At 42.7% G+C, this 15,766-nt stretch overlaps 1 protein-coding gene across 4 annotated transcripts in view; it reads left to right on the forward strand.

The window, feature by feature from the left end:
• Positions 1-15,766, forward strand: part of APLP2 (amyloid beta precursor like protein 2) — an 82,126-nt gene that overhangs the window by 37,523 nt on the left and 28,837 nt on the right. For all 4 annotated transcript variants that reach the window (XM_034666082.1, XM_034666084.1, XM_034666085.1 and 1 more), the window contains exons 2-3: positions 6,543-6,716; positions 7,845-7,968. In XM_034666082.1, the coding sequence (XP_034521973.1) occupies positions 6,543-6,716; positions 7,845-7,968 (298 nt within the window). The remainder of the gene's footprint in view (positions 1-6,542; positions 6,717-7,844; positions 7,969-15,766) is intronic.

Below are 15,766 nucleotides of genomic sequence, written 5' to 3' on the forward strand. Positions count from 1 at the left end.
AGAGGTATAGGTATGTTTGGAGCCCTGTTTTACAAATAAAGAAATTTAAACCTGATAACAATGGCCACGAACATTTGAAGAACTTTTTCTATAGAGCAATCACTATTTCAGGCACTTTGCTTATGTGCTCATTTAAACTCACTTAAACCTCAAGACAACACTATGGTGAGTGGTTACTACTGTGAGCATCTTATAGATGAAGAAACTGAGGTCCAGAGAGGTTACGTGATCTGCCAAAGGCGGCACAGCTAGTCCCTGATGGGACTGGAACTCTGTCAGGGTCTGCCCTCCTTTTAAAGCCCTTGCCCTTGCCCATGACCTCAGCACTTCCTCTGAGGTCAGGAGTGCAATGAGAGAGAGTGAATGGTTCGTCAAGGCTTGTCTCCGTACCTGCTGGAATCGGTTTCTTAGGGTTCCTATTATGGGCAATTGGAAAGAAGGACAGGAGCCAGTACAGAACCCGTCCACTTGAGAATTTTAGATCCATAAACACTATTCTTCGTCTTTTTTTTTTAACATTAAAGTATTTTATGTATTTATGTAGTTTTCAATACCTTTCTTTGTAGAAGACTCTTTGCTCTCATCTTGGGGACACAACAGCTCTCTTAAATCTTGGGGCTTGGATCCTTACCAACCAGTGTAATCCGGATGAACAAATTACTGTGTTCCTATAAAAAGCCTTGGAGACAGTCTAAACCATTTTTAATCTTGGAAATGATACCTCATTTATACTTTAATATTTAGAGCTCTAATAAAGCAGAGATTATTTGTATAAATTACTGCCTTTGAAAATAATACCTAACAGCTGGCATATGTCAGTGGAAAAATAATGGCTTTTTGCATCCAGAGTTTGCTCCCTAAACCTAATTTACCAGTTTCTAATTAGGATTAAGTTCAAATGTAAAAACAAAACAAAACAAAACAAAAAACCCAAAACAAAACCAAAAAAAAACACACACACACAAAAACCCACACACAAACCACTCAAAACCACAGCTAATAAGGAGTTTCGGTTGGTGTGATGCAAACTGTCACTTTTAAGAACAGGTTTTCTTAGTTTGCTGCTAAAACTGGAAAATGCCTAACAAGAATCCTGCTATTTTATTAAATAGTGGGTTGAAATGTTTGAAGCTTGTTTTAAATTGAAAGCTTCACTTCTTTACCGCTGATGAAGATATGCTAAAGGCTCCGAACTCCAGTCATCCTTTTGACAGTAACAAAAGAGGACTTTCACATATATTAGGCTCTCAGCAGAATCATAATAGTCCTCCCACTGGAGAGAATTTACTATCTGCACACCCAGGGTTTTACTCCATTAGGATGTATGCTCGTGTGTTCAGAATAAATAGTTTGTTTCTCAGGTATTGGCCTACTCTGATTGTAACTTACTAGTGGCCTGACCTAAAAGTGTGTCTTCTCTTTATGACAGATTGAAACCATGCAGCCATAGTCAAAATTCAGGTGGGTGATAAACAAGATTTAAAAAACCCAAACCACTTTATTTTGAACTAACTTTAGAGTTTCTTTGAAGTTGCAAAAATTCTACAGAGTTCCCCTGTATATACCCTTCCTGGGCTTCCCCTAATCTTCACATCTGACACAACTGCTGTGCAATTGTCAAAACTGGGAAATTAACACTGGTACGCAATCATTAACTGACTCAGACCTTATTCAAATAGTTTCTCCAGTTTTCTCACTGACGTTGATTTCCTGCCCCAGGATCCTGTCTTGGCTCCCGTGTTGCATTTACTTGTCATTTCTCCTCGGTCTTGCGAAATGGAAGAGCCCCTCCGTCTTTGCTCATCGGTTGTCTTACGCGGCTTACTGCTGGTGAGGGTAGTGTGCCCACTGTGCAGTAATGCTTCTTCCCTTTTGTAGTCATCACTACCTTGGGGAGATACTTAAAACGATGACTTTTTAAAACTTTGCTCAATTAAGTAAATCTTAGGTGCAGGCTGGTGGACAAAGATTTAAGTCATTTTAACTTACGAATCATGAAATGCCAGGCAGAACTTGAACAAACACGAATGAATACATAGGATCTTGGCACCCATTAATAGACTGTCCTTTTGCTGACTTTTTCTTTACATGGAAGGTCTTTGATGATGATTGCTGTGCCTTTTGCTATCACTACCCTGCAGGTGGGTAACTAGATGCTACGAAGGCATGCGTCGTTCAGTATTTATTCATACTGGGACTGTGTTAACTGGCCTTCCTGGGGTGAAGCTGGACGCTTGCCTGCCTGTATTGCAGCACCTTCCTATCCGAGGAAACATGATTCACTCAGTAAGGGGATAAAACCATCCTCTTCAGAAGATGCTCCCTCCACAGCAGGCACTTTCCCAAACCCTGGAGCCAAATTAGCTTCTGAGATGATCGTTACAGTGAGGAAGGAAATACTGGGCTTACATTTTGCTTTGACTGGGGGTGCTGCAGTGGTCCTGAGCCCCTTCATGAAGGGGTGGTGGGGGAGGTGGGCCCCGGAGCTGCATCTCTGGAGATGATCATTAAAGGCCCTCATTTAGGTTAGGCTCAGATTTAGATTTACTTACATTTATTTCTTGCTTTAAGCCATATCAGCTTCTCAACCAAGTTACTAGAAGCACTTTTTACCAAGTTGAGTTTCTGTCCTCGTAAAGCAAAAATCTTTTCGCTGAGCCAAATTAATAAAATGGAATTTCTTATTAAGAATGAATTATTAAGTAAAATGGAAGCACTGGGCTGGGAAGCAATTGATGCAATTTGTTTTCAAAGCCTTAAAAGTGCTGCAATGTGCATAGATCACAAGGACCGGCTTAAGTGCCAAAGCACAGGGCATTAATTTTCTTTCGTAGAGGATTCCAGGTTCACAGGATATCAGAAGTGCTGACTTGGCAGTGAAATCCCATTTGTAACATGTTAGATTAGGAAACAGATTGATTTATACATTGATGTAATGGATCCAGGCACAGTGTGTGCTTAAGAAAATGGAAGCACATTAAATAAGGGCATTTTCAGAGGAAAGGAGTACAAACATCACAGAACAAAACCGATCCTATTATCGTCTAGGTAAGGTTGGGATATGTTTGATTAGTTGATTCCTAGACATGGCCCACAGAGGCTTTTTATATTTCAGATGATACCTTCTTGAGAGTCTCTTATAACCACAAGGATTAATCTTTCTGAACTCAGAAGTGAATCACTGCAGCATATTAGCTGTCTGGAATGATTCCAGTTACTCTCCTCTTTCTTGGTGGTAACTGATGTGAGGGGCTGCTGCTTCGCTGCCTCTTCCTGTTGCCTTAACCTCTGGTATTTTAGATTCTCTTAGGGAAGGCGATGCTGACCATCTCAGCACAAAGATCAAATGCACTCATCACTGATGTATTGACCTTAGTGGTTGACCCATAAACTGAACATTTATACAGTTGGAGCTTTTGTGGTCTTTTAGCCAACAACCATAATGAGTAACATGTGGAACATAATCTTTGGTGCTGATAAGTGGCTGCCTGCACGCTTTTGACCACTCCACGTCTGTGGCTCTGGTGATCTCACAGTAACTAACTCATTGACATTGTTTCTTACCTGATTTCATGTTTACAATTGAAGAGGTTAATGCCCCCTCCCCCCAGAACTTCTCCCACACCTGAAATCCTATTTGTTTAATAGCTCCTTTTAATGTTAAAATATACAAGGCCACCTGGCTGGCTCAGACAGTGGAGTGTGCAGCTCTTGATCTTGGGGTTGTGGGTTCGAGCCCCATGTTGGGTGTAGAGATTAGTTAAAATCTTAAAGGGGCGCCTAGGTGGCTCAGTCAGTTAAGCATCAGACTCTTGATTTCTGCTCAGGTCGTGTGTGACCTCAGGGTCATGGGATGGAGCCCTGTGTCAGGCTCTGTTCTCGGTGTGGAGTCTACTTAAGATTTCTCTCTATCCCTCTGCCCCTCCCCCTCTAAAAAAAAAACTCTTAAAAATAAATAAACTATACAAAGGAATAGAGAGAATTTAGGAATTATTGCGCCACATCTTTTAGATTTAACTGTGGTGGTTTAATTATTTCCTTTTGACCTATTGCTTTGGCTTTCTTGCTTATATATTTATCATATCTTTCTCGATTTTCTTTATTTCTGTCTGGGCTTTTGAGGTAGGAAGGAAAGAACTTAGGGAAACACTGGTTTCAGTAGATGAAAGTGTCCCTGGGTTTCTTTGTCTTTGTCTCGGTGTTAACCCATTTATGTATATCCATTTTCCTCCATATCGTAATCCAGCATTCTAGCCATAATCCTTAGATATGGCTCTCAAAAGAAGAATGGCCAGTAGAAGAGGCATTTTGGTACACATATTGAACTCAGTGTGAGAATTAAACACATCTGCCTTGTGTGTCCTTACCCCTTTTAATGATTGTTTTGAATTAATATACCATTAGAGTATTGCCTATAAATAAGTGTGTGTTCCTTTCCACAGATGTCCTTAAATATTCTTTCTTTTTCTTTTTTCTAAAGATTTTATTTTTAAGTAATCTCCACACCTAACATGGGGCCTGAACTCACAACCCTGAGACCAAGAGTCCTGTGCTGTACTGAGCCAGGCCCCCCCTTTTCTTTCTTGTTCTTATCAGCCTGTAGCTTTGTATGCAGTTACATGGAAGGCATAAGGATCTGCCTTCTACTTTAATAAATGATGAATCATCACAGTAGGACTACAATCAATTCTAGTTGATAAAGTTGCTAATTGTTCTTTCGCTGGCTTTAATCGAGGTGTGATTTCAACCCTGGTTGATCTTGGCAATATTTTCAACCCAAATTAGCTTTCTCCTAGCTATCCAACAAGTGTCTGTGCTTTCTTCTCTTGTACTGGTAGAAAGCGGGGTTATTTTAATATGCTCCTAAGCAAAATGTGTGGAGGATGGCAAATTTTTCCTGGAGAAAGGTTATAATGTTTTTCAGAATCAAATGTAGTCTGATTGGAAGGACCATTAATGTCTGTGTTGTCCATCACCACAAATAAATGAGAGTTGCTTAGAAAGCATATATTTCCCATATATTATAAAAGTCAAAGCTACCCTTTCTGTTAATTGGAAAACCATTTTATGTTAATTGCTCTTTTTAATAAGAGCAGCGTGATAGACCATACAGTCTTTAACCCTATCCGCCAAGTTTTAACATTTTAAAAAACTGTTTAATTTTTATTTTGAAAGACCTTTTACATTAGGGGAGACCACAAAACTCCATTGTGGATGTAATCATCAATATCAGTGTATTTCTAGATGCTGGGATGCCTGTGTTTTTTCTAGAACACAAGACTTTGTAGGAGACTTAACTGTCAATGCCTAAATGTTATTTCTCACCTGTAATTTGTGATCTCTTAGTGGCTATCATCTTTTCACAAAGAAGAGGATACTAACCAAAGAAAGACAATGGGATCATTGATTATTTTTATCTAATACAAGTTAAAATTGCTCATGAAATCCACTTCAGTGTTCCATTTTAGTGTTCCACTTCCATGCATGATCCCATCGCTCATTGAGAGATGCTAGCCGCGCTTGACATCTTCCTCACACCCCCCCCCAGCTAATCTGTCACCAAGTCTTGCCACTTGTGCCGTCTGATCTCTTAAATCCGTTTCTCCCCTGTACTGCCTTAGTCCAAGGTACCATCCTCCCCCCACCCTTGCTCTCTGCCCCCTTCTCTCTCTGCAGCTCCAGCTTCCTGAGCCCTCCCCTGCATACACTTGTTCGCTTTCAATCTCTTTGCCATCTTGCAACCAGAAAAAGTATCACAGCTGCATTTTGAAAATCTTAACTTTGTGCTTAAAATCTCCCAGCACCTCAGTGATATAGACAGAAGTCCTTTCTTGGTTCACACACTGTGTAGGCTTGTCCCTTCATGCCTCTCCACCCTTCTGCTGTTGTCTGCCTCTCTGTCTCCATTCTCTCCACATGGGAAGTTCTCAAGTACTGCTCTCAGGAGTCTGAGTCTTCCCTGACCACCTCCTACCCAAACCTAAGTTAAATTCCCTTCCTGCCTGCTGCTTCAGCACTGGATTCTTTTCCTTCTCAGGACATCTGGGAATGTGGTCACACTTTCTCATGTATGAGTGTGGACTGTTGGGCTAGACTGTAAGCCCCATGAGAGCAGGGACCATCACTTTTTGCTCACTCTTGTGACCTAGGCATTTAGCATGCTGCTCCACAAAATTGTGTTGGGTGGGGAATTACTGGAACTTTAGCCTTTCGATACTTTTATGGCTTACTGTCTTGAGGAATGGGAAGTAGATGTGCTCATATTAGAGCAGATCGAAGTTGGATTATAGGTTCCCTTAGTCAGAAGTGTCCAGGTGGGGAGTGGGGTTAGATTTTCCATTGACCTTTCACTTTGATCGTGTAAGTCCAATAGTTGTCGTTTTTTCTGGCCTAACTCCTGGGAAAAGGATTTGTTTATGAAGATAAAAATAATAAATAATGAAGTTTTAAAAGATCAGCTCTACTGTCACAAACCATTGGATGACTGTGCATTTGTGCCAGCTTTTTTTGAGTAAACGTGGATTTTTTTCTCCCTTCGGTAGGCTCTTGCAGCCAATGCTGGAACAGGATTTGCTGTCGCTGAGCCTCAAATTGCAATGTTTTGTGGGAAGTTAAATATGCATGTAAACATTCAGACTGGGAAATGGGAACCGGACCCAACAGGCACCAAGAGCTGCTTTGGAACAAAAGAAGAAGTTCTTCAGTACTGTCAGGAGGTAAGAGTATTGCCAGAATGTGAAAACGGCTTTTTTTTTTTCTGGGTCAAGCTTGAACCTCTTTACCTTAGAAGACCAAGTTGCTAATGACGGAGCCCCGGGCCTTTTATTTCTAAATATATATGACATGACTGAGACTTGTCAGAGGCTTTGCCCGTGTGCGCTGCGAGCTCTCGGTTCTTTCAGGAGGGAACAGGGCAGAAGGTTGGCGGGAACCGTACGAGTAAAGCCTGGTTCTCCTGGCTTCTCACTTCCTATGGGAGGATGTGAAGCCAAACACATCATGTGTATGCTAGTAAAGCCTGGTTCTCTTGGCTTTCCACTTGCTGATATAAAGCCACCGGTATTGTAAGTGATAGTCTCAGATCTGACTCAACTCACCTTTTAGGTCAAAACGTGACCTAGGAAAGGGTAGGAGGTGTTTTAACTTCTTACCAAGATTAGCCTAGAGGGCCAGGGTTAAGTATTATTCTCTGATTTCATGAGACATTTCCATGGACTTGCCTTTTTTTAAAAAAAATTTTAATGATCTGTTTTTTTAAATATTTTATTTATTCATTTGAGAGAGAGAGCACAAGCAGGGAGTGGCAGGCAGAGGGAGAAGCAGGCTCCCTGATGCGGGGCTCGATCCCAGGATGCCAAAGGTAGACACCTAACCGGCTGAGCTATCCAGGCACCCCTGGACTTGCCTTTTAATGTGTTTTTCTTCTCAGCTATTTACAAGCACCCTACAAATGGACTTGATACCGAATAGATTTATTTTGGGCTTGAGAGCTTGCTGCTTTGGTATGTCCTTAAATAAAGATTGCCGCACCCGCCCCTTTCTTTTTAAGAGAGTGCATTAGAAGTGATCAGAAATCTCCCTGTCAAAAGAAACTAATAGTTACAGGATGTTTTTTTTTTTTTAATGTTTTTTTATTATATTATGTTAGTCATCATACAGTACATCCCTGGTTACAGGATGTTTTTACTCGGTGGGTTCAGTTAGAACCAGGAGTAGCAGAGTGGACGTTGAGATTTACAGAGCAGAATGATGGTACTGACACGAGGCATCCTTACTTGCAAACGAGTGTCCATTTATTATGGATAAAGTCCATTTATTGTGTGTGTGTTTTCTTTCCTTTGCAGATGTATCCAGAGCTACAGATCACAAATGTGATGGAAGCAAACGAGCCCGTCAGTGTCGACAACTGGTGCCGGAGGGACAAAAAGCAGTGCAAGACTCACATCGTGATACCGTTTAAGTGTCTCGGTGCGTGTCCCTTAGATGCTCTTGGTTACTCCACAGGAAGCGGAGGGCGCTCAGTTTTACATGCAATTTTCTCTGGCCTCACAGTGAAGTCTCTACATTTGTCACAAAGCCGAGGGCTGCAGGAATGTATTGTGGGACTTTTTTTTTGAATATTTACTGCTTTCTGAGGTCAGCGGGTGACTTGTCTTTGATGGTCGTGATTCCTCCCGACGTGGGCATCCTCTGTCTTTTAAGGACGAGCTTTTTGCACGGCGTTGAGTCAGAGTGCTGCCCTCAGAGCAGCCCCACTTTGCCTCACACTGATGTTTGAAATTCCCGTTTTGTAGTCGTAGTAGTGAGTTGTACTGAGCAGCCCAAGGAATGGAGTCTTCGCTTCCTCTTACTTCATCTGTACACATTTGGCAAGGTACTGAAACCCTGTGTTGCTAGCGAGACCAGACCTGTGGGAGTTTTCAGGAGAAGTGACTCAGCTGTCTGTGCACAGCCCTGGGCCGCCTGCCGTTCTGAAGGGCCACGACGGCTACGGGGTTTCTGTCCCTGTGGTTGCTGTTAACAGAGCTAACTTGACTACAACTGAGCAAGAAGTTTTTATTACCCAGAAGCAGTTGTTGCTTCAGACGCTTACCTAGTTAATGCATTCATCATCCTAAGCACGCATCACCGAGACATCCACGTGCACTCACACATGTGTCGTCTGGGTGATTCAGGAACAGACGTGGTCACAGAAGCCTAAAAGGTCAAAACAATTGATTTTTGATGATCCAGGATAGGGTTAACATAGATACAGCATTAACAGGCATTCTGGGTAGTTCGTAGATGTATTTAATTTTAGCCATTAATTTAACTTGCTCGACTTCCTCCCTTCATTAAAACCTTTCCTAAAATGGAATGAGTTGCTTTTCTCATTCTCACATGTATCAAAATAACACGAAGAATCAGCACCTAAATAACAGTGTTTAAAATATGTAGCAGTCACTGTTTTAAAGGATTCAGTAGGGGAGAGAGGGACAGCGCAGATGCCTAGCACCCTTTAAGATGCAGCGTCGTGCGGTCGTCGTGTGAGACCTGGAAGCCTTTGGTGTGGTGTGGTGTGTAAAGATGTTCTCCCATTCCATCTGGCTCTCAGAAATCTCCGGGTATGAGGTTTCGTTCACTCTCTATAAAATTCATGAACTAAATGAAACCAGAGTGTAGTTTTGAGTATTTGTAGACCATAGGTAGTACTTGTAGTCGTTTCTTCTCTTTGCATTGTTATGCCCTCCGTCTGCTCCCCTCCTACATACTCTTTGTCATGGCTCCACTCCTCACCCAGAGCTCTGATCTGGAGATCTGGGAGACCTTTATCTCCCCACATCCAGTCAGTTTTCAAGCCTGATTCACACCTCTTCAATATGGCGTCTCTGCATGGTTCCCAAACTGTGCATGGAGGTACCCCGGGGCATTGGAGCAAACTCAGGGCGCGAGCATTGTGGGATATTTTTGATATTCAGAGGAGGCCTCTCTCAGACGTCCTATGAACTACTAGCTGGAGGTATTCACAGTTTCAACATTCTGTGGCTCCATTCCTTTCAGTGACCTCTGGTCTTTCTGGACCGGTGTCTTAGTGGTTGCTGGGTTGAAGAGCCAGCGTCATGCCAGCAGGAGGAGAAGGAAGGGTGCTGGTGTTCAGTTGATGGCAACGTTGGAGGAGTTATGGAGTGCCCAGCAAGCACTAAGGGGTTAGGGCACGAGGACTTACTAAGTGGTTGGACCTAACTACCTAAGCTTTTGGGTATTCTTTTGGCCTGGAAGTGCTATGAAAATATTACTGAGACACTCAGGGTGGTGTGACTTGAAAGTTGGGAATGTCTGGCTTACATCCTTTTTTTTCCCATTGGATTCCCGCTGCTCTGGTCCCCGGCCGTTCGTCCTTTCCTGCCTGGACGGTGACAATGGCGTCCTCCTTTGCTTGGGAAGTTCTCCCTTCAAGGCTTACTTCAGGGGCTGCCTCCTTTCTTTTATTTATTTTAATTTTTAAAGATTTATTTATTTATTTGAGAGGGAGAGAGAGGTGTGAGCCAGCACAGGGGTGGAGTGGGGTGGGGTGGGGTGGGGTGAGGTGGGTGGGGGAAGGGCAAAGGAAGAGGGAGAATCTCAAGCAGACTCCCCCCCCCGAGGACAGAACCCAATGGGGCCCGGGGGGGGGGTGGTGCTCGATCTCATGACACCAAGATCATGACCTGAGCAGAAATCAAGAGTCAGATGTTCAACTGACAGCCATCCAGGCGAGGGGCCGCCTCCTTTAAAGAAAACTTTCCCTCCTGGTTATATTTGCTATCCAGATAGGCAGATTTCTGAAATTCATCCACTGTTGCCATTGCATCTGTCACCCTGTATGGTGATGATCTGTTTCTGTATCTTTCTGCAGCTTTGCTCTAAACACTGTGAAACCAGGGACCCTGCTTTAGTCCTTTTTGTCCTCTATGACAGTGACAGTGTCTAGAACAGAGGATACACTTTTTGATGATAATTATAAGACAAGACCTTACTGTAGCTGGTACAGGACAAAAATCTTATTCTGTTGCTTTATTTTCCAATATGCTATATGTAGTTTGAGTTTTTCAGTGTTAAGAACCAAACAATAAGGGGCGCCTGGGTGGCACAGCGGTTAAGTGTCTGCCTTCGGCTCAGGGCGTGATCCCGGCGTTATGGGATCGAGCCCCACATCAGGCTCCTCTGCTATGAGCCTGCTTCTCCCTCTCCCACTCCCCCTGCTTGTGTTCCCTCTCTCGCTGGCTGTCTCTATCCCTGTTGAATAAATAAAAATAAAATCTTTAAAAAAAAAAAAGAACCAAACAATAAAATGATATTGTTGTTAATTAAATGCATAAAGGACAGTTTGACCATCAACTTATTTTCTTTGCATGTGGTCACTGAATAAAGTATTATATGGTCTTTGATGTTTAATTCAGACAATTTTTTATGTTTACACCTGTATCCATTTGGACAACTTCTTAGCCAGTAAGTAGAGCCGTCCATTGGTGTTGTAAAAGACATACAGTTGCCTGAGGCTAAGCTAGTAAGGGACCAGGTGACTGGAGTTTAAGGGGGGGTAGCAGGACAGAAATTCTGCTAATTCTTCCTTGTCATCATTTAAGAAGTAGATTTCATTTATTTTTTAGGATTTTATTTATTTGAGAGAGAGCGAGCGAGCATGAGCAGGGGTGGGGGCAGAGAGAGAGGGAGAAGCAGACTCCCTGTCGAGCAGGGATTCCCAGGACCCTGGGATCATGACCTGAGTCCAAGGCAGACGCTTAACCGACTGAACCACCCAGGTGCTCCTTAAGTAGTAGATTTTAATGTCTCTCTGCTGTCCCCATCTCCTCTTAGAGCACCCTGGTAGAACTGATCTTGGTTAATAATTAGCACCACTTTTGAGGCACGTGGGTAGCTCAGTCGTTAAGCATCAGCCTTCAGCTCTGGTCATGATCCCAGCGTTCTGGGATCGAGCCCCGCATGGGGCTCCCTGCTCAGTGGGAGGCCTGCTTCTCCCTCTCCCAGTCCCCCTGCTTGTGTTCCCTCTCTTGCTGCCTCTCTCTCTGTCAAATAAATAAATAAAATCTTAAAAAAAAAAAAAAAATGAGCACCACTTTCTTTTTTCCGTACTCTTAGAAAGCATTTTGGTGATAGTCTTTTTGAGTTACTCTCGCCTTTTAAAATTAGGAATAATTTAAAAATAATTCCAAGTTTACAAAATGGTTAGAAAAATTGTACAGAGTTCCCATATACTCTTTGCTCAGATTTCAGATTTTCCAACTGTTACCATTTGAGTTATATGGTAAAATTAACTGTATTCGCTCCCCCAACACCCTCAACCCTCGCCCTCCATTGCTGGGTTTTTGTGTTTGAGTCATTTAAGTTGGTGTCTTTTTAATCCCTTAGGACTTCAGTGTAGATTTTCTAGAAACAAGGACATTCTCCTATATAACCACATCATCAAAATCAGGAAATTATCATTGATCTAAATCTATAATCTGCAGACCCTATTCAAGTTTCACCTTTTATCTAGTAATGCCAGGATCTAATTCAATATCACACATTGAATTTAGTCTCTTTGTCTTTCATGACCTTGACATTTTTAAAGAGTACAAATTACTTTGTGGAAATGCCTTGCAATTTGGGTTTGTCTTATGATCCTCTTTTTTTTTTTTTAAAGTAGGCTCCATGCCCAACACGGAGGTTGAACTCATGACCCTGAGATTGAGAGTCAGACACTTAACCGACTGAGCCAGGCAGGCGCCTCTTATGATTCTTTGGATTTGTGCATTTTTGAGAGGCTACTACAGATGCGTTCTGGCTGCGTGGTGTTAGGAGTTGCAGGATATCGGTTTGTTCCGTTACCCGTGGTAACTATTATCACCTGGCTGAGATGGCATCTGCATTCATTTATCTCCTTATGGACTTATTGTCCAGATTTGACAGAAAGATGATGCAGACGGATCCTTTATTTTCCTGATTCTACCCCTGGAATCTTCCATTTCTCCAGGGCGCCCTGGTTTCTTTCAGTGGAGAGTGGTATTTAGAAACCAAGTCTGGGCATTATGTGTACTTATTGTCCTAGGATATTGTTGCTTCTAGGTCCATCCATGCATATTTTTTAGAAACAGTAGCTCATATTGATGTTTCCAATTCCATTATCCTCAGTATATTTATTTGCTCAGTATCTCCTGTAAATAATCAGTCTTTGCTTTTTTTTTGTTTTTGAGAGAAAGAGAGAAAGTGTGCAAGCAAGAGACGGGGAGGGGCAGAGGGAGAGGGGGAGGGAGAATCCTGAGCATCAGCCCCACGCCAGCGCAGAGCCCGATGCGGGGCTCAATCTCACCACCCTGAGATCGTGACCTGAGCTGAAATCAGGAGTTGGATACTCAACCTACTGAGTCACCCAGGCTTCCTGGTCAGGCTCTGCCTTTTTTTTTTTTTTTTTTAAACAAGTTTGTTGAGATGTAATTCACATTCTATATAATTCACCCATTTGAAGTATATGGTTTAATGGTTTATAGTATATTCAGTGAGTTACACAACCATACACAATTCTTTTAACATACAAACTGTACAAAACCTGGATGCAGTAAAAAGTAAGAGTCTTGTACATTTCATTCGCCAGAAGTAACCACAGTAACTCGTCTTGTACACGTTAAGATGAAAACCACATGTTGGAATAAAGTGATGGCAGAAGTGTGGTTAGCTTCAGCCCTGAGACCCCCTTGACGATATTACTAGCTAATGGGGTGCCTGGCTGGCTCAGTCAGTAGAGCATGCAGCTCTTGATCTCGGCGTTGTGAGTTTGAGCCCCATGTTGGGTGTTAGAGCTTGCTTAAAAGAATAACAATAAAAAAGATAATTACTGCCTAGCAAACCCAAAGCATGGGTAGGCAGGCAGGCCAGAAGGTGAGGTGACGGGAGCTGGGGAAAACAGAATCTGTCTGTATTGGTTGGGTCGCCCATATTAATTGGTTTAGGTGCCCCAGAGTCCTTACCTATGTCCTCAGGCACTAGTTTTGTTTGTCGTCGTTTTTTTGCTAGGTTGAGGGGAGAGAGGGATGTCCTGGTGAGCATGCTTGGAAAGCAGTTTGCGAATGCATTTCGGTTGCTGGTAGTGCTTTCATCAAGTCTGTGTCACACTGCCTGTGGACATCTGTGTTCATGGCACTCAGCTCTGCCCTCTTTTGATGCTTAACTACCCATCAGTGTGACTTTCCACCTGCTGTTTCAGTTCAGTCTGCCCCTTCTCAAAATGACCTTATAGCTTAGGTTAGTAGTACTGGTTGACTCCTGTTTATTATTAAAAATGTGCATAGATGGGTAGGTGGATAGGTAGGTAGGTAGTTAGGATGATCCAAATAGGGCAGAGTTGTTGATGTGTGAAGAAGCAAAACTGCTGGGGTTTTGGGGGAAGGAGTTAGTCATCTCTGACATTTCCATGTAGGCTGGCTCCTGTACTAAAGAGGAGAGCTTTGTGAGCCCGTGACTGTGTTTGTTTTGGGTTATTTTTGGATGGCGATCTGGGCAGAGTGTGACTGTGATGTGAGGACTGCCAAAGACAGTTCTCATTCTCAGAGGCTCTCGGGTGCCACCTTTAGCAGCTCCCCCTCAGGGTCTCACTATCCATCCCCGGCATCTGTTAGCTACTCATCTTCTACCTTTGAATTCACAACAGCCCGTCGTCGACAGTTCACCCCATCCCCAGCGTGGGGCCTTGAGTGTTTCTGCTCATGAGAATGATCCCGGGTCTTTAACTTCAGAGCCCTGTTGACCGCCGAGACATCTGCTAGGGATGGCCGCTAGACCGCACAGAAATTTATATTCGGTGGCCAGGTTGATTCTCTTGGCTCCCTCTCATTACAGAAGGCTTTCTTCCCCCACCTGGTTAGAGCTTCCAGAGCCCCGTAACTGACACGGTCTTCCTATCTGCAGCTGGAGAGTACTTTTGCAGTAGGTTTTTAAAAAACATGTGTGAGTATTGGTGATGAGGGTTTTCCGAAGTGGGTACACAACCTTTGATATTTTTAAAAGGAATTTTAGCAGCTCTGGAAGAACTCTATATCCTGATGGCTGTCATGTCCCTGCTTGGGGGAGATGGTCTGAAAAAGAGACAGAATCATAGGGCATTGGTGGAGGTTGGAGATAGACCGTAAGTGCAGCTTAAAGGAGATTGTAGGTTTATCAGGTTTTGTTAAATTGCCATATTCATTCATCAGCTTCTTAAACAGTGAAAACAATATGACCTTCTGTGTCCAGTGACTTGGGAAATTGCAGTCATTATCTGTTACAGCCTAACTGATTAAACTGAGGATTGTTATAAACTTGGGTAAAATTCCAAACTGGGACCAAACCATTTTCAGTGTTCTTCGGTAAAACAGAGTAACTCATCTGCCTAAGTCTGGCTTTTGTTTTTGTTTTTCTTAGAAGCGTCTGATGAATGTAGCAAATGCCAAAAAGTAGCAGTAAAATGACAGAACTGATGTTGGGATTGAAATGTGTTCCTCTTTAGTTTACTTGCTTAAAAAGCTTATTTATTTTTTCTTTCTTTCTTTTTCTTTTTCTTTCTCTTTCTCTTTCAATATTTCATTTATTTATTTGAGAGAGAGTGAGTGAGAGAGAGCACAAATAGAGGGGAGAGGGAGAAGGAGAAGCAGGCTTCCTCCTGAGCAGGGAGCCCAACGTGGGGCTCGATCCCAGGACCCCAGGATCTTGACCTGAGCTGAAGGCTGACGCTTAACTGAGCGAGTCACCCAGTGCCCCAAAAAGCTTATTTTCAATTGAAAAGGGTGGGGGAAGCATAAATAATCATTTCCAGTTTTTGCACCATGATTAACATTTTGGTGTATATAGAAGACTTTTTTCTTTGGACACACGTGGAACTATAGGTGCTTTTAAAAAATGCATTTTTCCCCCTAAATGTGGTCATACTACCTTTGCTCTCCTTTTTATTGCTTTTTTTTTTAAGTTGACATTTGAACATCTGTTATATGCTACTCTTAGGTAGTTACATATCTTTGAATAAAAGACAAACTTGACCTTAAAGAGTTAACCAGGCTGAAGAAGGAGGGGTAGGGATATGGGGTGTGTTTCTTGCTTTGTTTACTTGTTTAATGATTTTTATTTTTATTTGTTTTTTCTTTTTAAGTAGGCTCCATACCCAGTGTGTAGCCCAACACAGGGCTTGAGCTCAACGACCCTGAGATCGAGACCTGAGCTGAGCTCAAGAGTCGGGTTCTTAACTGACTGAGCCACCTCAGGCACTCCTATTTGTTTAATG

The sequence above is a fragment of the Ailuropoda melanoleuca genome, chromosome 8, assembly GCF_002007445.2.
Source record: "Ailuropoda melanoleuca isolate Jingjing chromosome 8, ASM200744v2, whole genome shotgun sequence".
NCBI lineage: Eukaryota > Metazoa > Chordata > Mammalia > Carnivora > Ursidae > Ailuropoda > Ailuropoda melanoleuca.